The sequence below is a fragment of the Scylla paramamosain genome, chromosome 18 (assembly GCF_035594125.1).
Source record: "Scylla paramamosain isolate STU-SP2022 chromosome 18, ASM3559412v1, whole genome shotgun sequence".
Lineage (NCBI taxonomy): Eukaryota > Metazoa > Arthropoda > Malacostraca > Decapoda > Portunidae > Scylla > Scylla paramamosain.
In genome coordinates this window covers 18302150-18329262 of record NC_087168.1, presented here as the reverse complement: position 1 = coordinate 18329262, position 27113 = coordinate 18302150, and the positions used below count along the sequence as shown (strand labels likewise).

General features: G+C 40.3%; 1 protein-coding gene across 11 annotated transcripts in view; it reads left to right on the top strand.

Moving 5' to 3' along the window:
* The window catches only part of LOC135109233 (kinesin-like protein unc-104), a 110607-nt gene that overhangs the window by 72009 nt on the left and 11485 nt on the right, over positions 1-27113 (top strand). For 7 of the 11 annotated variants that reach the window (XM_064020452.1, XM_064020454.1, XM_064020456.1 and 4 more), the window contains 20 exons: positions 393-532; positions 1237-1296; positions 4358-4483; positions 4854-4987; positions 5572-5733; positions 6914-7064; positions 7477-7679; positions 8602-8713; positions 14132-14304; positions 15145-15335; positions 17945-18130; positions 18974-19111; positions 19822-19940; positions 20166-20375; positions 20916-21093; positions 21383-21473; positions 22021-22145; positions 24271-24374; positions 25349-25513; positions 25881-26101. In XM_064020452.1, the coding sequence (XP_063876522.1) occupies positions 393-532; positions 1237-1296; positions 4358-4483; positions 4854-4987; positions 5572-5733; positions 6914-7064; positions 7477-7679; positions 8602-8713; positions 14132-14304; positions 15145-15335; positions 17945-18130; positions 18974-19111; positions 19822-19940; positions 20166-20375; positions 20916-21093; positions 21383-21473; positions 22021-22145; positions 24271-24374; positions 25349-25513; positions 25881-26101 (2989 nt within the window). The remainder of the gene's footprint in view (positions 1-392; positions 533-1236; positions 1297-4357; positions 4484-4853; positions 4988-5571; positions 5734-6913; positions 7065-7476; positions 7680-8601; positions 8714-14131; positions 14305-15144; positions 15336-17944; positions 18131-18973; positions 19112-19821; positions 19941-20165; positions 20376-20915; positions 21094-21382; positions 21474-22020; positions 22146-24270; positions 24375-25348; positions 25514-25880; positions 26102-27113) is intronic. The other 4 variants (XM_064020457.1, XM_064020461.1, XM_064020462.1 and 1 more) reach the window with 4 other exon arrangements.

Below are 27113 nucleotides of genomic sequence, written 5' to 3'. Positions count from 1 at the left end.
AGTCTTGATTTTCTCCATCATTGTATTTTTGAGCTCTAGAGTTCAATAATACTTGAATCTCCATGTTGAAGAGAGACAAAGATATTTATCCTAACTTCAAACATGTATAGAATGGCAATATACAACCAGAATGCCTCATAACAACAATGAAATAACTAACAACATGAAAATAACTAATGAAATAACAAACAAAATAAGTAGATTACAAAGCATAACATCAGCTTGAGGTAGTAACAAAGTATCATTCCCCAGGTATACTGACAGGGCCAAGCAGATCCATTTTAATGCCTAAAAACAATAATGAAATAGTTAACTACACAGACTATCTCATGAAAATATCTTGACTAAAAAACCTAACAAGTTGAGGTGGTGACAAAGTGTGCTCTCCCCAGGTATGCTGACAGGGCTAAGCAGATCCGTTGTAATGCCGTGGTGAATGAAGACGCCAACGCTAAGCTAATCCGAGAACTGAAGGAGGAGATACAGCGCCTGCGAGAGTTACTCAAACAGGAAGGGATTGAGGTGCAGGATGGTAAGTCCAGCCTCCATTACTTTCTTCTTCCTCCTCTCTGTCATCTCTGAATCCTCTTTCTTGTTCACCTTCTCTTCCTCCTCCTCCATATCTTTCTCCTTTTTGTTTCACAAGGGAAAATAAGTAGTAAAAGAAAATCACTGAGTGCCAGGCTGACAGAGACCCCAGGAAACACTAGAAGAGATGAAGCACCTTGATTTGTCAGCTAATTCATGCATTCACTCACTCATACACACACACTTACACACATTCACACACACTTTCATACACTATGTAGTTACACCAGTATCTCAAAAACTCCCTTCCCCTTTGCCCCTTTTATGAATAACCCTTCAGAGTGTTGGTTGGTGTAGAAAAAGGCAGGCCACCCCTCCCTCCCTCCCTCAGTGAAGGCACCTGTGTATCTGTAGCAGTAATGTAATGCTGGTGGGCCCTCATTCCCTCCCTCCCAACCTTCATACTGCTGAGTAGTGAGCCAGGGAGGAGTGTGAGTGCTGCACTGGGCCACAGGCAGGTTCTAGCTGGGCTGCTCGGGGGGAGGTATTGCTGTTACTTCTATATTTTGTCTATCCATCATTTTATATTGTGGGAGATCGGCTAAAGGCTAGCACAAAGGTAGAAAAGATGCCTGCTAGTTCTCTGGGCACTGGCAGGAAGGGGCCAGCCTAACATGGGTGCCATTCTCTCCCTAATGCCATCTTTAGCCGGCCAGGATGACAAGGTCATCAATCGCAATGACAACCGTCCTGCTAAACTTGCCCCATGTAAGTAGCCTGCCCACTCACCACCACCCATTGTGCCCACGCCTCTCAGCCCCCACTTGGCTGGTACCCATGCTCAAGCCATTTGCTGTATATTGTTATTTATTTATTTTTTTTTTTACTTTGGCCTTCCCCCTTCCCATGGGGTGCCCCTGCATTGCTCATGGACTGTCTTGCCAAAGGTGCACTATTTGGCCAGAGTCAGGCGTCCTGCCATGCCACACTCCACCACGGTCACTCACCATTACCATCAGGCCACCACAAATTGGGTTCGTTAGCTACCAGCATGCACAAAGAAAACCTCTGGTAGCGCAAGGGGGTGCAGTGGCAGCGGTGCCACGCTAAATGCATGCAGCTGTACATTGATGAAAAAAAAGCTACAACAGCAATAAAAGAAAACATTTGAAACCAAAAACCATAAAAATAAAAACAATGAAATTCCAACTCTCCCAAAAGCTAAGCCACGTACCGAAACTTCCAAAATAATGTGTGTAGTATATTGGCTTTTTTTCTTCCCTTCTGTTTCCGTGATGGGGTGGTGCACATTGCAGATGTGAGGCCAGAAAGCTTCTTTTTGTGTAGACTTGTCCTTTTTTTGTCCAGACTGCCTGACTGACTGAGTGACTGACTGACTGACTGACTGACTGACTGACTGACTGACTGACTGACTGACTGACTGACTGACTGACTGACTGACTGACTGACTGACTGACTGACTGACTGACTGACTGACTGACTGACTGACTGACTGTGTGTGTGTGTGTGTGTGTGTGTGTGTGTGTGTGTGTGTGTGTGTGTGGTGTACTGTTGTACCAAGGATGCTCTCTTACTTAGTCAGAGAGAGAGAGAGAGAGAGAGAGAGAGAGAGAGATAAATAAACAGACTGACAGACATATTGACAAGCAGAGAATGAGAGAGAGAGAGAGAGAGAGAGAGAGAGAGAGAGAGAGAGAGAGAGAGAGAGAGAGAGAGAGAGAGAGAGAGAGAGAGAGAGTTGCTACAATATGACCCTGCACAGCTGAATCATAGCACTGAACTGCTCCTCACAGACACTCAGCCTTCACTCCTCTACCAGGAGCAGTGGTGGTGTTGGTGGAGGTGAAGGTGGTGGGGCTGATGACTTCACTTTTCCTGGATGTCTTTTTTTCCACCCTAGGAAGTGTAGGAGTCTTGTGAGTGAATGTCAGTGCTGTGATGTGTGCTGTGTGCTTTTGTCTCAGTGATTGCAGTTCAGCCTTGACTCATGTATTCTCTCATATACGTAAAACTATGTGAAATTTTCTTATTGACATATTATCTATACATGTATACAGAAGTACTCATTAGTATTTTTTCTTATGGGCTTTTGCATTGTGTGATTCATGAATTTGTGACTGAGAAGTGCCATATTGAGAAGTACATTATATAGTTGGCTGCCTCTTGTAGACTTCTGATGCACATGAGATTAATACTGCTGGTTGTGTTCAGGAATTTTTCTAGTTGCAGTGTGAAGTTGTAGATATCATGCAGTATATACTGATATTACTTTTTCTTTTACTTTTCATCACCTTTGTTACCTCTTGTAAGTTTGTGAGTTTGTTTTTGTTTTATAGTTTTGGAGTTGGAGTTTTGATGTGTGCAGTGAGAGGAGTGAATGCTATTAAATTAGGAATTTTTAAAGGTGAGAACATTACTAACCAAAAATATATTGCTTTCCTCCTGTGCATTAACACTTTTCAATGTTTTTGGGCATAGAACATGTCATTGAATTTATCATAACAGTAAGAAATTCAAGGAAATATTATTTTTAATGTTTTTGGGTAGAACATTTCATTGAAATACAGTATTAGTAATTCGTTAAAACACTAAGATAATTAAGGAACAGATTATTTAATTAACTTGATGTAGATTTTCTTGAAGGATTAAGTTAATACAGTTTCCTTTTAAAGATTAATGTATTATAGGCATTTTTTGAAGGATTAACTTAACATTCAACAGATACACAGTGTAAGTGGTAAAAAAACATGGAAATATGTAAGAACTGTGTGTGTGATTTGTTCTGCTCTCCTTCACTCCATTATGGCATTACCAGAGGATGTCAAAAACTGCACAGATGCCACACCATGACCTGTTGTCTGGTTGGCACTCCTGGCTAATTAGTGTCTTACTTCCTCCTCCTCCTCGTCCTCCTCCTCCTCCTCCTCCTCCTCCTCCTCCTCCTCCTCCTCCTCCTCCTCCTCCTCCTCCTCCTCTTCCTCCTCCTCCTCCTCCTCCTCCTCATGGTCATGTCTGCCACTCCCCACTTCCCACCCTGAGACTGACCTACTCACTTCTCTGTAGTTGTTATTTGCAGCATCATTACCTCACTGGCTTTCATTTGCTTTGCTTGGTGGCATATTGTTTTGTCTATCTCATCCCTTCATCAACTGTACTTTCATGTCTTTGTGTGTGTGTGTGTGTGTGTGTGTGTGTGTGTGTGTGTGTGTGTGATTTTTCCTGGTTCATCTCTTAACAATAGCTTCATATGTCTGTGTGTGTGAGTGTATGAGGTATAATTCTCTTTCTGGTATGTCCTTCACTGTATCTCAAAGTTAGTATATTTACACATTTCTAGTCTCTATGTATGTGTGTGTGTGTGTGTGTGTGTGTATTGGTGAATGTGTGATGTATGGTTGTGATTTTTTTTTTCTGGTACGTCTTTCAATTGATCTAAAATGTTAATATGTTTATGGATCTATAATCTGAGTGACTCAATGTGAAGGTTTTGTAAAGTTTGTGGTGTTGGAGATCCTGTGGTGTTTATGGTGACTGGGAGAAATGGATTTGGGAATTTGTATGCAATAAAGGAAGAGATAATGGAAGTGAGAGAGAGAGAGAGAGAGAGAGAGAGAGAGAGAGAGAGAGAGAGAGAGAGAGAGAGAGAGAGAGAGAGAGAGAGAGAGAGAGAGAGAGAGAGAGAGAGATGCTGATACAAGCCCACATCTCTGAACATGCTGCCAAGAATGGTTCACTACTTTCCAGTTGTTTTCACCCATGCATCTCTGAGACAGTCACTTCACACACCTACCTCCTTTCCCTCCTACAGGTGAGGAGATCACCAAGGTCATGAACAGCAAGAACGACAAGGAGACACCCCAGATCACTTCCCCTGTGTCGACTGTTGCCGAGAATGCAGTGGATCAGCTTCAGGCTAATGAGAAACTCATTGCTGGTAAGTCTCTCATATTGTTGGTTTTTCTTGAGAGAGAAAAAAAGAGAGAGAGAGAAAGAGATGGCTAGAACTCTTTTTTTTATTTTAGTTTTTGCTGTTTTAAGAGAGAGAGAGAGAGAGAGAGAGAGAGAGAGAGAGAGAGAGAGAGAGAGAGAGAGAGAGAGAGAGAGAGAGAGAGAGAGAGAGATTTGATGCTTGAATATTTATTGGAATATCATAGATACATATAAATAAGTGCTTATATACAGCTAATTTATGAAGCTAGGGTTTACTGAGTTGTTTATATTATTATTTATCTAACAATAAATACTATATGGATTAGTGAGAGAGAGAGAGCAGTGATCCTAGCAAAGACTTATCTCACTTTCAGAACTCAATGAGACTTGGGAGGAGAAACTGAAGCGCACTGAGAGCATTCGTTTGCAACGAGAGGCAGTGTTTGCTGAGATGGGGGTGGCCCTGAAGGAAGACGGGAACACCCTGGGTATATTCTCACCAAAGAAGGTAAGCAGGAATGTGTGTGGCTGTATACATGCACTCAAATTACTTTTGCTTTTATGTCATGTTCATTTTGCTAAGGGTACTAGAAAAGAATGTGTGTGGGTGTGTTCATGCACTCAGATCATTTCTCTATTTATTTATTTATTGTTAATTTTACTAAGGGTACTTGAAAATTTATGGAAGGTAGTATGTCTATTAAGGAATGATGGAAGAAAAATGGTTATGAGTATTATTTAAAGAGGACTAGATGTTTATACATTATCAGGAATTCTGCCATCCTAGGTAGAATTACTGACACTTGCAAGTTAAATGTGGAGATGATATGAAAGAGAAAAATTTTTGAAAAATATTCATAACTTTAAGAATAAGTTTGCATCTTCACAATTTTCCTTTCCATCAACAAACACCAAACATTCTTGACTCACAGAATAAGTTTGCATCTTCATCATCTCTCATCAGCAAACACTATACATCACAACTTGAAGAATAAATATACATCCTCACCATCTATCTTTCATCAACATACACCAAACATTTATGACTTAAAGAATAAATTTCCATCCTCACCATCTATTTTCCACCAACAGACACCTCATCTGGTCAACCTGAACGAGGACCCCTCCATGTCAGAGTGTCTGCTGTATTACATCAAGGACGGCTTCACCAAGGTGGGCACAGCTGAGTCCAACATCCCGCAGGACATCCAGCTGTGTGGCTCACACATAATGCCAGAGCACTGCCAGTTTGAGGTAAGATTTTATTCATTTGTTTATTTATCTATATATGTATTTATTTTATGTAAGAGGGGCACTGGCTAAGGGCGACAAAATGTAGATAAAAAAGGCCCACTGAGATGCCAGCTGCTAACTAAATGTCTTAATTTTTATCATCATTATCATTTCATGTATAGAGAGATAGATAGATAGGTAGACCACTTTATTAAATGTTCTTATTTTCTCTTACATGACTGGACAGCTTGTGAGTCTCCTCTTTTTTTTGTTTTTTGTAGATAATCTATTCTGTAAGGCTCTTAGTTTTTACTTGTCCTTCCTTAAAGAAATACATTTATTGGCTCAGTATCTTAATTCTATCTTAGTCATAATTTTATCTAACATTCTTACTTTCTCTTACAGGGTTGGACATCTTATGAGTCTCCCAAAATTTGTGCTTATAAACAATCTCTTCTCTAATGTTCATAATTTTTTTACTTATATTTACCTGAAGAAATGCATTGTTTAAAGGAAGTTTGTAATCATATCTATGCATAAGGTCCCAAGGTGTAGCACAGTGGTTCATGAGACTACCACTTTCCATTAGGGGCTGATGGGGCTAAGAGTCTGAATAGTGTGTGTGTGTGTGTGTGTGTGTGTGTGTGTGTGTGTGTGTGTGTGTGTGTGTGTGTGTGTGAGAGAGAGAGAGAGAGAGAGAGAGAGAGAGAGAGAGTGTGTGGTGCTTTGTCTGGGCCAACCTGTGTGGGATTGCCAGCCTGGTATTTAAATAGATAGTTTGTAATGAAAACATGTTTGTGTCATCTGTTCCTCATGATCTTTTCACTGTTGTAGAGTGCAGTGGTTTATTTACACTGAAATATGAATACGTTCCATTTCTAATCTGCAGAACGTATTGACAAAATTATTTCTTTGTCCTTGTCTTAGCTACCCTCCTTTTTTGGGAGAGACAGCCTTGGTGTATAGTTTGTATGTATGTATGTATGTATGTATGTATGTACGTTTTTCAGTGCGATAGCCTTGGTATATCTATGTATGTATGTATGCATGTATGTACTTTGGAGGGAGACACCCTTGGTATAGGTATGTATGTATGTATTTTTTTGGGAGACAGTCTTGGTATAGGTATGTATGTATGTATTTTTTGGGGAGACAGCCTTGGTATAGGTATGTATGTATGTATTCCCTCTCGTGCGTACAGAACCAGGAAGGTGTGGTGGTGCTGCACCCAGTGACCAAGGCAATGTGCTATGTGAACGGCAAGGAGGTGATGGAGCCAATGGTGCTCAAGACAGGCTCCCGCGTCATCCTCGGCAAGAATCATGTGTTCCGCTTCAACCACCCTGAGCAAGGTGAGGGGGAATGGAGGCAAACACACACACACACACACACACACACACACACACACACACACACACACACACACACACACACACACACACACACACACACACACACACACACACACACACACACACACATCTTTAATCTTAAACTCCTTTTTTCTCTCTCTTATCTTCCATTCTCTTCACAGCTATTGTCTTCTCAACATCCTAGTAGAGACTCATCTTCTTAGCCACCCAATGGAGACACATCTTAACCTCCCAGTGGAAACACATCATCATAACCTTTAAGTAGAGGTTCTCATCTCCTTAACATAGACACTCACCTTCTCAACCTCCCAAATGAGACATCTTAACATTTAACACTCATTTACACTACTCTCACTGACTCACTCTCTCCCTCTCTCTTTCCCATGCACAGTCCGTGAGCGCCGGGAGACCAAGTCCCCAGCAGAGACACCCAATGCAGCAGAGCAGGCTGACTGGAATTTTGCCCAGGTGGAGTTGCTGGAGAACCAAGGCATTGATCTGAAGGAAGAGATGCAGAAGAGGCTGGTGGCCCTGGAGGAGCAGTACCAGCGGGAGAAGGAAGAGGTGCAGAAAGAGTTTGACAAGGAGAGGAAGGTAAGAAAAGGGCCTGTTTTGTTTGGTGATGGTTGTTTTGTGAGGAAGGGAGGATAGATTTGTTAAGCGGGAGACAGAAGAAGGATGAGTGAGAAAGAATGTAGTTATAGTTATTCATAGCACAGTTGTATTAGTTTATAGAAATAGTAGTGTACACTTCAAGATTAGTAAGCATATGATGTAGAAAGTGAGATATTAGACTGAATAGTAAAAATATCTATAAATATCATCACAGTCATTCAGTCAGCAGCAAAACACTGTCCTCTCCCTCTCCCCCTCATCAGTTCAAACATCATTGCATTTACCAAGTCAATAGGAAAAAACATGGCCTCTCTTCTTCAGTAATTTAAAAAAATCATCACATTTATCCAATCATTAGCAAAACACCACCCTCTTGCTCCCTCCATCATCAGTTAAAACATTACATATATGTCATTAGTAGCAAGAACACACCCTCTCCCTCCCTTCCATTTCTTAACACTTCTACTTCTTAACCCTTCTATTTCTTATATCTTATATCTTCTGTTTCTATATCTTAACCCTTCTATTTCTTAACCCTTCTTTTCCTAACCATTCTATTTCCTCACCCTTCTATTTTCTTACCCTTCTATTTCCTTATTCTTCTATTAATTAAATCATCACATATACCCAGTTAGTAGCAAAACACTGCCCTCTCCCTCTCTCCCTCAGTAGTTAAAACATCATCACATTTACTGAGTTACTAGCAAAAACTCTCTCTCTCTCTCTCTCTCTCTCTCTCTCTCTCTCTCTCTCTCTCTCTCTCTCTCTCTCTCTCTCTCTCTCTCTCTCTCTCTCTCTCTCTCTCTCTCTCTCTCTCTCTCTCTCTCTCTCTCTCTCTCTCTCAATTATAAAAGGTTCATCATATCAATCAGTAACATATGCTGTCTCTCCTCCTCCCCAGAGCTATGAGGCAAGGATTGATGCATTGCAGAAGCAGGTGGAGGAACAGAGCATGACCATGTCCCTCTATTCCTGCAATAATGAGGAGTTTACTCACGATGAAGACATATTTGGTGAGTAGACATGCTTCGCCTTCCCTCTTCCATGAACACTCCTCTCTCCTCCTGTGCCTTGCTTTGCTCATGCTCTTTTGGTCTCTCTCTCTCTCTCTCTCTCTCTCTCTCTCTCTCTCTCTCTCTCTCTCTCTCTCTCTCTCTCTCTCTCTCTCTCTCTCTCTCTCTCTCTCTCTCTCTCTCTCTCTCTCTCTCTCTCTCTCTCTCTCTCTCTCTCTCTCTCTCTCTCTCTCTCTCTCTCTCTCTCTCTCTCTCTCTCTCTCTCTCTCTCATATTCTTCTGCCTCTTATTGCTTTTTGTTCTTTGCCTTTGTCTCGTTTTTCATGCTCACTTTGCTGGATAACTTTAAAATAGTATGCCTTCATTTTGCAATTTTCTGCAACTTTTCACTCAAATAGTTAAAACAAAGGAACTAGAAAGCTCTCAAAGACTAAAAGTTTTCCCCACATCTACATTCAAATTAAGTTTACACAGTTTTCATGATGACTACCTATCTTTTTGTTTATATGTGAGCAGCAGTCCCTCCAAGATAAATAATATATACACTAATTAATTGTTTCTTTGCTTCACTCTGCACCTGCATGAGTCTTTTGAGTGTTGGCACCTCAAGTAAAGGTTCCATGCAAGATAAATAAGAGCACATCAAGCATTTAATATCTTCACTTTGCATATACCTACATACTTGCTTTTCTTAACTAAATCACTGCAAGCGCATCCTTCTTTATCCACCACGTACATTATAATTTCTGATCAGGAGCACTTAAGAGTATATTTGTGGAGTTTTTATACATATTTCCTTGGCAGAAGCATCTTAAGGGCATCTGTGTTGACTTTATACACTTCCTTCCTCTTCACTGTTGTTGATGTTCATTGCTGAGTCTCACAAGAGCAAAGAAGACTCAGATCAGTATCTTGAGTGGAGGTTATTCCTGATAGACAAGGAATAATGCAGCTGTTTTTTTTCCTTCCTCTTACAGGCACATGTTTCCTTTACTCTCTCTCTCTCTCTCTCTCTCTCTCTCTCTCTCTCTCTCTCTCTCTCTCTCTCTCTCTCTCTCTCTCTCTCTCTCTCTCTCTCTCTCTCTCTCTCTCTCTCTCTCTCTCTCTCTCTCTCTCTCTCTCTTTAAGATTGCCTCTCTTTTCTTCAATTATCTGTTGGGAACACATGTTTTTCTCTGTTTATATCTGCTCAGTGCACAAAATGGTATTCTCACAGCTGTTTTTTTTAGGTGTGTGTGTGTGTGTGTGTGTGTGTGTGTGTGTGTGTGTGTGTGTGTGTGTGTGTGTGCGCGTGCGCGCACGTGCGCACGTGTATTCTTACCTTTCCTGCACCACCCTGACCAGCATGGAACCTCAGGTGTTATTTTTGTTGTTGCTGATGCCACGACCAACATCTGGGACACACACACTCACACACACACACACACACACACACACACACACACACACACACACACACACACACACACACACACACACACACACACACACACACACACACACACACACACACACACACACACACACACACACACACACACACACACACACACACATGGCCTGAATGCTGAAGTGCAGTGACTAATAACACATAATGGCAACTTGAAAACAAACATACTGCTGTGGTTGCTGTTGCTGTTGTCACTGCTGCTGCCAGTGCTTCTACTTGCATGACAAGGCAGCACAAGGTGTGGTTTGGGCATCTACTAACTATGTAGGCATTATTACAAAGATTCATTGCCTTTATCATTTCCTCCAAACATCTACCTTTATCCTTAAGTTTATTGGTTTGCTTCATTTAGTATTCAAGATCTTTGTCAGTCTCAGTTTGCTTGAATCATGATGTGAAATTTGATGAAAAGTTAAATAAATTATAAGTTTTTCTTCATCAGTATGCCTTTCATCACTCGATAAAATGGAACAAATATGCCCTAAATGGAATTAAAAGAGGAGTTAGTGACCGAAAATTTGTGTCACTGGAAGTAAAACCTCTGTATGTTTAATATTAGTTCATGTTCCTTTGTGGTATGACAGAAACAATAAGAAACTAATCAGTGAGTGAAATGAATATTAATCTATAAGAGGTGCTTAGTCCAGACACTGAAACCTTAAGAATGAGATATAGAGAACACCATCTTAGACACCAAAAACTAAACAAATGTGAAGTCCTAAGATAATATTTGGCACTTTAATATCTCCAGTCACTTACCTAAGATAATTTTGTGGGCATACCTCCAATTACTAGTATATTGCAGCAAGGTGTATCATTTTGTCCTGGCCATCACCCTTTGTTGAGGACACCAACCCGATAGAAAGATGAGAAACACAGCATTTTTTGTCTTGTATTCTTATTCAAGCAACTGAGGCTAAAAGAAGTGAACGCATTTCTTTTTGTTATTTATTATATATTCTTTTCAAAAGCACGTGGAGGCTTTTATCTGTTGCTGTTCGTCTATCTTTCTGTCTATTTGTTCATCTCTGTTGGTTTGCTCTCTCTCTCTCTCTCTCTCTCTCTCTCTCTCTCTCTCTCTCTCTCTCTCTCTCTCTCTCTCTCTCTCTCTCTCTCTCTCTCTCTCTCTCTCTCTCTCTCTCTCTCTCTCTCTCTCTCTCTCTCTCTCTTAATTTTTTCTAGTCTTACTTTTGTTCACATTTGCCACCACTGATTTTCCTATTATTATTATTATTATTATTATTATTATTATTATTATTATTATTATTATTATTATTATTATTATTATTATTATGTCATCACTATATGTTCTTGTATATGTTAATTGTTGATTTCTTTCTCAATATCCCCTTACACACAGGAAGGGGGAGGCTTTGTTGCATTATGTTCATTGCTATTGCACTGCCACCATCTCACTCACACTCCTGTTGCCCACAGCACCCAGAACAACCTGTATATGTCCAAACATCTCTCTTGGACTATACTTTAACTGGGTAATTTGATTAACCCAATGGATTTAATGAATATCTTATTAGAAGCCACTTGATGAAGAAGCTAAGTAAAAAATAGATGAGAAAGCATTTTATATTTATTTCTTATATTACAGTAAAGGTAAATTACTATTCATGTAATTAAAAAATATGGATTCTGTCCTTAATAGGATCCCTCATAAAAATGCTGTGATATTCTGCACACTCACCAACAAAAAGGACGCTGTTCTGTGCCTCACCACAAGCTCCTTTTTTTCCCATAATAACTGTTTATGTTGAGTGTGTCCCACCAAATGTGTTGTGTGTTACCTCATGCACCTCACAGCCAACACTGAAACACTCCAGAAACACTTCCTTAAACATTGGTATTACTCTTAAGAGTATGCAACAGATGTACCTTGTAGTTTCTTGAACCTTTTTTATATTATGGTCATTAAACATTAAAAATTCTAGTTCTGTGCTAATAACTTTGGATTTTTATGTCCTAGATAAATCAATGTAGCTCTCACTTTAAGATTAATATGCATAATATAAATATTTGAGTCATTAGTTCATTACTATGGAGTGTTGTAAGGAGTAGCATCTGCATATAAGAGATCTGCTCCATTAGGACCCGATTAGCAACTTATCAAGAGCACACTGTAGGAGGTAGACCAAGTCAAGCTGAGCCAAGCATCAGAAAGTCCTCATTCTCCATTCCAGTATCAATTTTTCTGTTAACCTTTTCAGTTACTATTAGTTGAGGTACATTAGTGTCTGCTTATATTCTCTTCAGTCTTCAACGTGTCCACTTTAGTTTAGTCTTTATGGTTTTTATGATGATCATTTGAATGAGTCCTGCATGAGTCCTCCACATGCTTCACAAAAGTTTTTTGGTCATACTGACTATTATACTTTTTTTTTACCATTAGCAGTAGGTAGAATGGTAGGGTTGGTCTTGTTGCTTAACCTAGAGTGACTATAATATTGGCTGCTGTTCCCCCTTGCTGCCAGTTGGTTGTGTCTCCCCTCCCCTGCCCCCCCACCCTGGGGCCTCATGTTCTCTCCTCCCCTCCCCCTAATGGATTCTGTTCACTGATGAGCAGGAGAACAATGCTGGGTGGTTGACACTACATGCTGTAAGGTTCTTGATGTTACTGTTGTGTTTCTGCATCATCCATCACTATTTCATCACAGCCTTAGTCATATCAATGCAGTATTCACCAATGATATGAAAGATTTTGTAAATTATAAAGAAGTCCTGTTATATGGTGACACTAGTTTAAAGAAAAGGAGCAAATGCTGCAGAAACAACAAATCATGTTGAGATTTTGCAAATTCAAGTCATCCACAAATGTACAGAATTGCCTCATGCTATTCCCTTCTGATCATGAGGTCCCAAATCATGCACTGATCACGTCCTCCAGTGACCCTAAAGACACATGACCACCTATCAGGATGGTGCCGCAGAAGATCACTGCCTCATCCTTGCCCACCACCACCATCGCCACATCACAGGTGGTTGTATGGCAAGGAGAGGGAGCTAAGTGACTTTTCTCAGCACAGCAGGTGAATGAGAGCCACTCCCCTTACCCTGAGTTGTGCTGAAGGCTCAGATATGCTCCACTCCCCTGTCCACACTGAGCCACCAGCAGTACCCCCAGCCCCTCCTCCTCACTATTGATGCTCTCGAGTGTCGTGATATAATGACTAGTAACCCCACTGGTTTGTCATCTTGTTGAATGCCCCCAAACTTGCATCATGCCAAAGGATGTTCTAGTGGTAAAGTTAGTATGTAGTGTAAAGTTTTATCTTCTACTGGAAAGAACAAAGTTAAGACCCAGTAATATATATTCAGAGGATTTTAACACTGAAAAGTCATAGTGTGGTATGAAGTTACAGATTTTCCCCCAAATGTGAAAGGCCCAATAATGCTTTTGACTCACCTGATAGGTTTCCCTGAGATGCCTCTACCGTGGCAGGAGTCAGCCTGTGTCCCCCCCTTGTATGACCACGGTGAACGTCATTGCTCAGGCTGTAGATCCTCCTCACATTAATCTGTTCAGTAAAGCTACAATCACACAGCCGGAGTTCAGCAATCCACAGCAAGTCTGCTTTTTATCGTTCTTCATCTTTCTTCTTAGGTGATTTCTCCAGCTTTTAAGTAGACAAAAGAGAAAGAGAGAGAAAAAGACAGAAATACTATTGTTCTGTATCATGCAAGGCTAGTTCATTATAGGTGTTAGTAGCAAGAAGTTAGCCAGCCACAGTAAGCCAAGTTTATAAATGTTTCTTAAGTATCTTTTCAGCTAACATTTCCAGAGTTAAAAATAAAGAGATAAAAACACTGTTAGCTTTCTTTTATAATGCAAAGCTCGTTTTTTACGCTTGTGTTATGGTGGTGTGCTGGCGTAGCAAGGCGCTCTTGATGGTTGCAATCCGAGGTCCCTGCAGGGTTGGGGGGGCAGGCTCACCTAATGCTCTGTGTTGGTGTTTCAGTAAACCCCTTGTTTGACGCAGAATGCAACTGGTCGGTACGGGATTATGCCTTAGCCTCCTGGGCATTCCGCAAATGGAAGTATCACCAGTTCACCTCCCTGCGTGATGATCTCTGGGGAAATGCTATCTTCCTCAAAGAAGCCAATGCCATATCTGTCGAACTCAAGAAGAAGGTAAGTCGGTGGCTGCTCCCCTGATGTCATCCAGTGCTGCGGGAAATTTCAGTTGGATGTAGTCAAAGTCTATTAATTTTTATGAATAGTTAACATTTTCCTGCGTTGTGAACTGACAGCTGGAAAAAAGTTAAAGGATTGTCAGGATAAAAGACAGAATGACTTTAGATATATGCTCCTCTTTGGGCATGCTAGATTCTGAAAGGCATTAAGGATAATATTATTTTGTTACTTTCACATGTGAGCTTTCTTTGGATTTAGTTTCAAGAGACAGGACAAGAATTCAATCCTGCTTGATATCTACTTCTCTGATAAAGATGCAATTCAAGTGATAATGGCAGTAACAAGGACTCTCATTCCTTGGCCAACACTGCTGATTTAGAGGATGGTAAACTTAAGTGACAAATTATAATTCCCAACTTATATAATCTTGATCCTGCATCAAGAAGAATAGGACAGAAAAACAGACAGAATCACAAGCAGAGATATAGACACAAAAACAGGAGAATACATACACAGACAGTGAGAGAGAAGGGGAAAGAGAGAGAGAGAGAGAGAGAGAGAGAGAGAGAGAGAGAGAGAGAGAGAGAGAGAGAGAGAGAGAGAGAGCAAGCAATATAAACACCCAAATAAATAAACACAACCACAATATACCACAGATAGAAACACACACACACACACACACACACACACACACACACACACACACACACACACACACACACACACACACACACACCTAAACTCTTTTTCCAAATTAAATATACCACAAGCCCATAACAACTAGAGGAGTAAGTGAATGAATAAACAAACCAACTCACAAATCCTTCTATTCTTCAGGTCCAGTTCCAGTTCACGCTGCTGACGGACACACTGTACTCTCCCCTGCCACCTGACTTCCTGCCGCTGATGGATGAGGAAGACGAGGAGGAGGATGAGGAGGACCGGCCCATCCCTCGAACCATTGTGGCTGTGGAAGTTCAGGACACCAAGAACGGTGCCACACACTACTGGACACTTGAGAAACTGAGGTGTGTGTTGCTTTCTCTCTGTGATGCATTAAGGTTGTGTTTGTTTTTTTAGGTGTTTCTGTCATTTTCTCAATCTTTTGCTCCCTCAATCTTTATCTCTTGTTCTTTTACTCTTGATCTTTTCCTCTCAATCTTTTTCTCTCTTGATTCTTTGGTGCCTCAATGTTTAGCTGTCTCAATGTTTAGCTGTCTCGATCTTTAGCTGTCTCGATCTTTAGCTCTTTCGATCTTTAGCTCTTTCGATCTTTAGCTCTTTCGATCTTTAGCTCTTTCGATCTTTAGCTCTTTCGATCTTTAGCTCTTTCGATCCTTAGCTCTTTCGATCTCTCTCTCTCTCTCTCTCTCTCTCTCTCTCTCTCTCTCTCTCTCTCTCTCTCTCTCTCTCTCTCTCTCTCTCTCTCTCTCTCTCTCTCTCTCTCTCTCTCTCTCTCTCTCTCTCTCTCTCTCTCTCTCTCTCTCTCTCTCTCTGTATATTCTCCTACCATTATCTATGCCTCTGTTCCTGTTTCCGTCTTTCTGTCTTGATTTTTTATTCTCTCTCTCTCTCTGTATCATAGGGAGTGAGAGGAGAGAGAGAGAGAGGGGAAGCATTCATAATAGATTCTTCACTCATTTGAATGAACCAAATGTTAGTAAGCAAATAATGAATGTACTTCACTGCTCTCTCTCTTATCTAATTATATTCAGTCACATATTGTCTTTCTAAACTATACATTTCTTCTCTTTCCTAATGATTCTCACATTTTGCACTGATGCACTACTAAGGGTGATTTTTTTATTTATTTATTTATTTATCTATTAATTATATATTTTATTTTTATTTTTTATTTTTTTCTATAATGAAAATATATACATAGTTTCTTTTCTATATGGTTGAGTCATCATTTTGTACTCATCCTCTACTAAGATTTTTATTTTTATCTTTGTATTTTTTTATTATTATTATTATTATTTATTTATTTATTTATTTTTTTGTGTGATCCAATTGCATTCCACACCACCATGATTCTACGTGTTTCGGTTTGTGTCACGTGTTGTTAAGTTGAGGTTTGTATAAGTTGCAGCTTTTTAATTTTCCCTTTGGCATGTCTTGTATTATTTTGAATGCCCAGTGTCTGATGTGTTTTGTGTTGTGTGTGTGTGTGTGTGTGTGTGTGTGTGTGTGTGTGTGTGTGTGTGTGTGTGTGTGTGTGTGTGTGTGTGATTTTTAGTTTCTCTGTTTCTCTTCTAAGTAGATAACACTCTCTCTCTCTCTCTCTCTCTCTCTCTCTCTCTCTCTCTCTCTCTCTCTCTCTCTCTCTCTCTCTCTCTCTCTCTCTCTCTCTCTCTCTCTCTCTCTCTCTCTCTCTCTCTCTCTCTCTCTCTCTCTCTCTCTCTCTCTCTCTCTCTCTCTCTCTCTCTCTCTCTCTCTCTCTCTCTCTCTCTCTCTCTCTCTCTCTCTCTCTCTCTTGTGGCCTCTGTTAGTGCTTTTCTTATTGCTTCATTTAAATTTTGTTAGCTTCACTGCTTCTTTTTTATATATCAGCACAGTTTCTTATCCTTGAAAACTGAGATGGGAAAAGGCAAGAATTAGAACATTTTTTCCACTTTGCCTGTTTTTTTCAAAGCCACAGCTTTCTGGTGCATTCTAAAAATTCACTGAAAGGTCTTTCTGCAAGTGGCTAATCTTTAACAAAGGAGGAGATAAGCCAGTGAAGAATTTCCTTGTGCAGTTGGTGATGTTTTGATGAAAGAATGGAACACAGCTCATTAAATTTTCCATTGTCTTGTGGGTAAAATATTTAAATCAAAGAATGAAATGCAGTTGGTTTTATTTTCCATTGTCTGGTTGTGAGTGAGGAAATTTAGACCAAAGAATAGAACACTTGGTTATATTTTCTATTATCTGGCTATGTATTGTACTAGAGTCAGGGGTATTATCACTACAAGTCAGTTGAGCAATTGATATATACCATATCCTGCATTAATAATGAGAATGCATCACTAAAATACTTCACATCAAATTCTATACCAGACATTAATAAATCTAGCATTCATTCACACACATTATGAATTTCAATGTGATGTGAATGAAGTATGTTTTATGGAGGAAAAACTTGGTCTTTTATTTTTATCTTCCTTCTTTTTACTTCTCATTTTTCTAATTATAGTTGACTAGATATTCCTTAGTGAACCATTTTTCCACTTATAAATACATAGAAATCCCCAAAGTATTGTAGACAAAGTTTGCTGTGTGTGTGTCTGTTGAGGATGATGAAAGAGTCTCTAGAGTAAATTGGAGTGAGCCATAAGCCAGTGTTTGGTAAGTAAACAAGTCACCTCTGTCAGTGATAGACTTAGCACCATCAGAGCAGAAAACGTGCACTCTCCTGGTAAGTGAAGACCCTCCCTGCAAGCCCCTCTGTCCTGACGTCATGCCCCCAAACTTTGTCTACAATTCTGGCAGTATAGAATGCAAGCTACCATGGACTGAAGTCACACCCAAGCATATCAGGATGTCATCCCACAAAACACTTACAAACCAGTAGGGGTCTTAAAGCTCTGTTTATTGGCATCCTTCTGCAGTCCAAGAACTAAAACCATCTGCTTTGTATTGCCATGCATTGTAGACATCGTTTGGAGTTGATGCGTCAGATCTACAATTCTGACGTGAGCCCATGCTCCCCTCTGCCGCCCTCCCCGCCACCTGCTGAGCGCCCTGCGGAGGAGGAGCTGCAGACCTGCATTCCAGCGTGTAACCAGGCCAAGCTCTCCCTCTCCCAGCTCCTGCCCACCAGACTCCTCAACACCCGCATGTCAGTGTCTTGCTCGCTCACTCTCTCTCACTCTCTCTCTCTCTCTCTCTCTCTCTCTCTCTCTCTCTCTCTCTCTCTCTCTCTCTCTCTCTCTCTCTCTCTCTCTCTCTCTCTCTCTCTCTCTCTCTCTCTCTCTCTCTCTCTCTCTCTCTCTCTCTCTCTCTCTCCATTTTTCTTTTCTCTTCATTGGGCAAAGTACTTTCTCGTGCTCTAGGACTGTCAATCAGTCAAATAAGCATTCAGTCAGTCAGTCATCCAGCCAGCCTGTTACTCAATCCTTGCTTAACAATATGAAATGCATTTAGCCAGGAAATTGGCAGTGCATATGTGATTATCTACCCAAGGTTTAGACGTGTGATAAAACACACCCTCTTCCAAAATGCACTTCTTGACTTTCACAAGAATTGCTTTTATGCTGTTTACCTCAGTATCATATGTGTTTATAAAATAGCATGTATTGTGTGTAAGCATTCAGCATCTGGAAGGTCAGTGTATGTCTCGCATATCTCTAAGACAGCTCAAAGTCCTGCAGATGTCTACTCCACCTCACACGGTCAGTTCTCTAAAGTTTTGTTCAAGGTTTGTCAGCCTCCTTTTTTTTTCCCTCACTTATGTACACATATGTTGCTGAAATGTATTGTCAACTCTGATGATTGACATAAGACTTAAGAAACTCAGCACAAATTAGAAGCTGCTCCTCATCTCCATAGCTTATGTGTGTGTCCAACCTTCCTGACTTACACAGGAGTCAGTGAAGTAGAGGAAGTAAACATTAGGAGCATCATTGATTTATTCAGCAGAGTGATGACATGTCCTCAGTCTTCTCCCTTTTCCTCCCAACAGACAGCGCCTGGAGCTGATGCGGGAGATGTACCACAATGAGGCAGAGCTGTCACCCACCTCCCCAGACTACAACATTGAGAATTTGACAGGCGGAGATCCTTTCTATGACCGCTTCCCTTGGTTCAGGCTTGTTGGAAGGTGGGTTGAGACTTAGAATATAAGAACTTAAGAAAATAAGGGAAGCTGCAAGAAGCCATCAGGCCTACATGTGGCATTCCTTGTATAAAACATACCTACCTATTCTCATTTATTATCTTGGAGACTTGAGTACAGTGAAGGTATACAGTCATCAACTGACACTACTAACTTATATTCTTGACATTAACTCACACAGAAACTCATTCTTTCTGATGCACTGTTGTAGTACTGATTCATATAAACACTCATTCTCTCATACACCATACATGGTAAGAACAGATAACTCAAATATACTATCGATTCAAAAACATTAATTCTTTCTCATGTACTGTTCTAATACTGACTCATACAAACGCTCATTCTCTCCAGGCACCACACATAACAAGTGACTTAAATATATTACTGGTTCAGAAAAACAGTTGACACCACTTAAACACCTTTCACACATCACACCTAAACTCATAAACAGCAAGGTCATATTTGCAAATTTATTCCTAATTCTTTCTCTCTCCCAGTTCAACTACTAACTTATATGTATGATAGCAGTTAAAAGTGTCCTACATATTTATTCCTAGTCAATTCAATCTTCCTGTTCAGCTACTAACTGATATGTAGAATGGGAGTTGAAAAAATTGAGACATTAGGCATTTTCAGTAATTACTTTTATATAATGCTATTGCTGACTGCTGAAGTGTGTGTATTTCGTGCAGAGGGTTCCTGTACCTAAGCAACCTGCTGTACCCTGTGCCTCTGCTGCATCGTGTGGCCATTGTCAACGAGCGTGGTGATGTGAAGGGCTACCTCAAGGTGGCAGTGCAGGCCGTTATTGGTGAGTGGTGATTCTCTGTTTGCTCAGACTCTTATTATGCATTGCTATTCATTACAACTCTTAATTATCCCCTGCTATTCATTATAACTATCATTCATCATCAATAAAACTATATGTGATGCTGAAAATTAAGAGTAAATAACTCGTTTTTTCACTCGTAATATGCATTAAGAGATTTTTTATTGCAAGACTATGAGACTATTTTTCCCTCCTTTACATGACCAGTCTCTGAGGAGGATGCTGTGGAGAGCTCCCAGCCAGCAGGAGTGAGGCAGTCAGCCAGGATATCTTTCAATGAGGGCAGCTTCAAGAGGCCACGTGCCAAGCGAGGGTCCCTGTCAGCCCAGGTACTGGAGAAGAATACAGCAGCTGCAGCAGAGGAGGAACGCATTGTGGAGGGACAAGTGGGTCCAGGAGACACTATCAAGCTGGAAGGTAATGAAAATACTACCACTCTTGTTTTTATTTGTATTAATAGTTGAAGCATTTGTGGAGAAGGCAAGAGAAGCCAGGATGAATCAGGGTGACTCTGTGAAGGTGGCAGAGGAGCCAGGTGGAGGGGGAAGAAGTAGGAAAAGACAGAGAATTAGATGGGGAGATAAAATCCAGAGAGACATGAGACAGCTGTGCCTGGAAGAGGAGGAATCAAGAGACAGAAGTTACTGGTGGCAACACACAAGAGCAGCCAACCTCACCAGGGGTTAATAAGGCCAAGAAGAAGTAGTTATTGTAATGCCATGTGAAAAGTTGATTATTCATGGTATCTAATTAGTTTTTAATTGTATCGTAACTTAAGAATTTTACTTGGCTGAATTTTGACCTTGCCATTGCCCAGATAATGTGTGTGTGTGTGTAAGACCAAGAAAAAGAGTTGTAATGTCGTATGAAAAGTTGATTGTTGATGCTATTTAATTAGTTTTTTTGGTGCTACTGTAACTTATGAATTTTACTTAGTTCAATTTTAACTTTTTCCAGATGAGGTATGTGAGGTGGACAGTGGACGGGGTGACAGCAGTGCCAGTTCATGTGACAGCGGCAAGTATGATGACCTGCCGCCCCACCTGCGCCTTGGACAGGAGCTCACCTTCCGTGTCACAGTCCTCCAGGCCTTTGACGTCTCCACTGAGTATGCTGACATCTTCTGCCAGTTCAAGTGAGTTCGCGTTTCATGTACGTTTAAGAAGAATAAAATTGCTGCTTATGTACATCATATTCTCCTTGTTAAACTTTTTGCCTGTATCTCTTTGGGGCTGGTACTCATTGGGCCTTTTTTTTTTTTGATATTGTTGCTCTTGGCTAGTGCCTCTTACATAAAAAAGAGCTTCACACACAAGCATCTTACTCAGTTTTTAAGCTACAAAACTCCTCTCTTCATCCACAAACATATTACTCGATCTTGAAACTACAGAACTTGTCTTTTTAACTCAACAACACCACCACAGCTTCCTGCACCGTCATGATGAGGCGTTCTCCACCGAGCCCGTCAAAAACACCGGCAAGGGACCCCCACTTGGCTTCTATCATGTACAGAATGTGAGTATATCTATCTGTATTGACTGTAAGGTTGAAGAGTTTTTCATTTATCTATTTATTTTATTTTTATTCTTGATTTTACGTATTTTAGTTTATTTATTCATTTATTTATTTATTTATTTATTTTATTTTATTTTATTTATTTATTTATTTATTTATTTATTTTGTGTGTGTGTGTGTGTGTTTCATTCTCCTCTATATATCCATGTGTGAGTTGTATTTGTGTTTATTTTTGTCTGTCTGCTTTTGTATCTCTCTCTCTCTCTCTCTCTCTCTCTCTCTCTCTCTCTCTCTCTCTCTCTCTCTCTCTCTCTCTCTCTCTCTCTCTCTCTCTCTCTCTCTCTCTCTCTCTCTCTCTCTCTCTCTCATATTATTTTGTATGTTCCATCCATACATAACTCACACACAAGACCTAACCTAACAGTTAACATCCCTCCCATATTATTTCATACATTCCATGAAATTATCCTTACATTGAACATAACACTCACACAAGACCTAACTTAACCTAATACTCACCATCTCTCTCCTCTTCCACACCTACCAGATCACTGTCACGGTGACCAAAGCTTTCGTAGATTACATCAGGACTCAGCCCATCGTGTTTGAGGTGTTCGGTCACTACCAGCAGCACCCACTTCACCGAGACTCACGCCAGGACGCCACACACTTGTAAGTCCAGCCTGGTCCTGTGTCCACTCCCTCTACTTTCTCTCATTCCCTGACTTTCAATAGTACCTCATGGGTTCAGATTCTGAGATGCTTTGCTCTCTCACCATGGCTGTTTTCAAAGGCCACTGTAAGCCCAGCCTAATTCAGTCTCCACTCCTTTTACTTTCTTTCATTCCCTGACTTTGATATTTTATGGGCCCATATTCTGAAATGCTTTGCTCTCTTGCCACAACTATTTTCAAAGACCACAGAGATGATTAGCACAGTTCTCAAGAGGGTTTCTGCTGTTAATAATGTAGAAATCTTGTTAATCTATCACTATAACCTTAAAAACACCCTTAAAAGCCTGTGTAACCTCAACTAGAGATTTGTGAATCTAATGGGGATGCAGCACAGAAGCATTTCAGAATATGATTCATGATCCCAGTGCTGAGGTGCTTTAAATTGATCAGTCATTATTTCTCTTGCTTTTTCATTCATTATTATTACAGTATTGTAATTATTGTACTGCCAGAAGAATAAGTAATACAGTAATAATAGTAATTAATAGTAATGTAGCAGAAAGATGGGAGTTGGTATTAAGCAAGTTTACATTTCCACTAAGCAAGAAAGAAACAGAGAAATCCTATTACCAATTTCCTATTTCTCTGGTTCCTTTTTGAATATCACTTCCCGTATTTTAAGAAAGATTATCATAGTGGTAATGTAACAGTGGTATCATGGCTACTCACTATTACATTAGATCACTTGGTGGTAATAATGAAAGCAGTAAGCATACTCTTTGAGCTACTCATACGAAAATTATTAGGTTGTATTTGTAATAAGTTTCTTCATGATCATATCTTCCTTTATAAAGTTTTAGTTAACCATGGCAACAGTATGAGCTTTGTTTATACTTACTAATAGGTTTAGAAAAAAAAAATATATATATATTGGAGAATATTTAGATATGACTCTCTTTTTTCTAGTTCATAATGCAATTTCTGTAATGTGCAGTATTTTTAAACTATTGCCCTTTTTCTTAATGAGAGAATATGAGGATATGTAAAATGGTAATATATTTATACAGTCTGGTAAATTTGTAGTGTATCTTTAGTAGATATAATAATTAGGTGTAGTAAGTGATGCCAGTCAGTCTCCAGCGTCCCTGCCTCACTGCTGCTGCTTGGCTTGTCACTGCTTCCCTCTCCTTTGTTACCTCTGTTCCTCCTACTGCTGTGTGAGTGAGTACACACCTCATATGTTGCCTCCCTTTCTTCCCAACCCCCCTCTGGTGATGGTGTGTACTGTGTGTTCATGCATTTGTGTGTGTAATTCACCACAGAAAGAGCTTAGAGTTCATATAGTCTGATCTGTGGTTAGGCAAGACCCTTTCACATCATACACTGCATCCTGTCCCTTTAGGAGAGTAACTGCTTGTTCATCAGTGAAAACATTTAACACCCAGAGCAAGTTGCAGATCTTTATGTATGTGTGTGTGTGTGTATGTGTGTTTGCAGCCTTATTTTCCCATGCATTCACTTCCTCTGCTAGCATACTCGGCTATAGTATTTGGACCACTTGAGTTGATAGAAGAGTTAAGATTACAATATGTAGCAGAGTTAATGGCCATTTATTGTCACAGCTTAGAGCGCAAGAATGTGCCTCATGTTTTGTTTTCACCCGTTTCTTTTGCATTCATACTTCTTATTTTTGCATTCATGCCTCTATTTTTGCATTCATACCCTCGTGTTTTTGCATTCATACCTTTTGATTTTTGTATTCATTGCCTCTCTCTGTTTTTGCATTCATGCTCATGTGTTTTTGCATCATTGTGAACATAAAGTGAGACAACCAAATGCACTCATCATCTGTTCGTTTTATTATAGAGCTTCTCAATACTCGCTAACGCTCCCAACCATCCTGCATGTTTGTTTGTCTGTCTAACACCCCGTGCTATGCTGTCTCCCTCTCCTCCACTCCACCACCCTGCTGCTGAATGTGCTCTGGCAACTGTGTGCTGGTGCTGCTGCTGGTGCTGCTGGTGCTGGCGGTGGGCTGCAGCTTACCTCCCGGCATCCTACCCCCCCCAATAGCTCCCGTGGTCCCCCCTAAGAGGATGCAGCCCACCCGCTATTCCCATCAGCCAGCCCATCCGCTCCCCGAAGTTCGGCGTGATGCAGAGCCCATCCACCTCCCACGTGCACGCCAGGCATGACCTCCTCGTCTGGTTCGAGATCTGCGAGCTAGGTGCGTGGTTCAGGGGGGGCCTTTGTTCCTCTACATTGTCTTACCTTCACAGTCTTGGTGCTACAGTCTTACTTTTACAGTCTTACTTTAATGCAGTCTCACTTTTATTATCTTACTTTTACAATCTTAGTTTTGTTCTATGCACTCTTACAGTCTTACTTTTATAGTTTTACTCTTATGCAATTTTATTTTTACACACTATCACAATCTTACTTTACAGTTTCACTTCTACACAGTCTTACAGATTCCATGTTTGTTTTCTTTCTCCATACTTGGCACAGGATTGCTGAATTACTAAGGTCACATGATATATTTGCCTTACTCAAGATAACGAAGAAGAAATTGATGCATGATAAAAATTACTAATTAGATTTTATTATAATGGCACTGCACTAAATACCTCTTCTCTTCCCTCTTCCCCCTTTCTTCTAACCATTCTTCCTTTCTTCTTTTATCATCTACTCTTCTTGTATTCCTCTAACTCCTGCCTTGTTTTCTATCTTTTCCACCCTTCTCTAATTCCTTATTCCTTTCTCTTCCACTTCACACCTTCCCTCCTATCTGTTATCCCTTCTACTCATCTCTCCCTCTATCTCTCTATTTCCCATCATTCCTTCTACACATTATTTCCTCATTATCTTCCACTGTACCCTCTGTAATGCCTTTCTCCCTTTTATCTTCTATCACTCCCTCTGTTACACCTTTCCTCCGCCTTTCCTCTCTACTCTTTTCCATCATTCCTTCTATTACATCTTTCATCCTGCCTTCCTGCTTCTCAACTTTTCCTTCCTCTCCTCCCACCTCCCTTTCTGGCTTCCAATCTTTCCTCCCTTTTTATCCTGCATTATTCCCTCTGTTACATCTATCTACCTCTCCATCCCATCTACTCCACCTTTCTTTCCCCCTTGTTATACTTCCCTCCCTGGCTCTCCACCCTCTTTCCTCCCTTTCCCCTTTTTGTTTCCCCCACACAGCCCCGAGTGGAGAGTATGTTCCTGCAGTAGTGGAGCACGGGGACGACCTGCCTTGCCGTGGCCTCTTCCTCCTCCACCAGGGCATCCAGCGACGCATCCGCATCACCATCGTGCACGAGCATTCACAGGACCTGGTGTGGAGGGACGTGAGGGAGCTCGTGGCCGGTGAGTGGAGGAGTGGATGAGAGAACGGGAGAATGTGAGTGAATGTGAATGAGTGGATGAAATGTATTAGAGAGGTGAGAGAATATGAGTGGAAATGATGGATGGGTTGTCTGGGAAAGGTGAGGATGTGAGTGGATGAAGGATTAATGAATGAAGTGTCTTTGAAAGTGAAAATGTGTGTGGATGAAGGAAAGATGGATGGATGAGTTGTCTGAGAAGGTTGAATTGTGAGTGAATGGGTGAAGTGATAGATGAGTTGTGTTAGAAAGTTGAGAATATGAATGGATGAATAACATATTACAATCCTGCTACTTGTCCCATCATATCCCCATTCACTCCCATCACTTACCTGCCTCTATTCCCTCAGGTCGAATCCGCAGTACCCCCGAAAATGAAGATGACAATAATGACACCTCAGTCCTCTCCCTTGGAATCTTCCCTGGCGAGTACCTTGAGTATCCTGGCGAGGACCGCACTCTCTTCCGCTTTGAGGCTGCCTGGGATTCCTCTCTCCACAATTCCGTGATGCTCAACCGCGTCACTCTGCCCGGCGAACATGTCTACATGACTATCTCTGCTTACCTGGAGGTGTGTGGTGTAGTGTGGACTGGATTGGTATTTATAAGTCATTTGTTGTTGTTCCTCTTAAGATTGGAATGATTTTTGCAAGAGGAGCAATGACCAAGGGCAACAAAATATATATATTAAAAAGGCCCACTAAGGTGCCAGTCCTTAAAGAAAAGCTTGATTTTTGTTTATGAGTCATTGTTATTGTTCCTATTAAGAATGGATTGTCTTTTTACTTGTGTGTGTGTGTGTGTGTGTGTGTGTGTTTGGGTTTGTTATGTAAGAGGGCCACTAGCCAAGGCTGACAATATATATATATATATATATATATATATATATATATATATATATATATATATATATATATATATATATATATATATATATATATATATATATATATGTTACAGTCAATACCTGAATCCAGACAATTTGTAAAGTGACTTATTTTTTCAGGCAATTTGTGAACTGCCTAACCTAACCTAACCTAACCTAACCTAACCTAACCTAACCTAACCTAACCTAACCTAACCTAACCTAACCTAACCAGGCAGTTCACAAATTGCCTGAAAAAATAAGTCACTTTACAAATTGTCTGGATTCAGGTATTGACTGTAACATATATATATATATATATATATATATATATATATATATATATATATATATATATATATATATATATATATATATATATTATATATATATATAAGGTCCACTGAGATGCCAGTACCTAAAGAAGAAAGAAAAGGTTTAGCCAAAATTAGAGAAGTGTCTTGAGCCCTCCCTTTTAAAAGAATTCAAGTCATAGGAAGAGGTAAATACAGAAGCAGTTAGAGTTTACCAATGAAAGGGATGAAAGATTGTGAATACTGCTTTACTCATGTATTAGGGAATTGGACAGAATGTAGCTTGTGAGTTGTGAGTGAAATATGTGGATAAGTACCATCTTTCTTTATGATGTGGTGTCACAGTAGTGTGTGTTTATTTTCAATAATCCTCTTATCTATTCCTCCATTCATCCTCTTCCCTT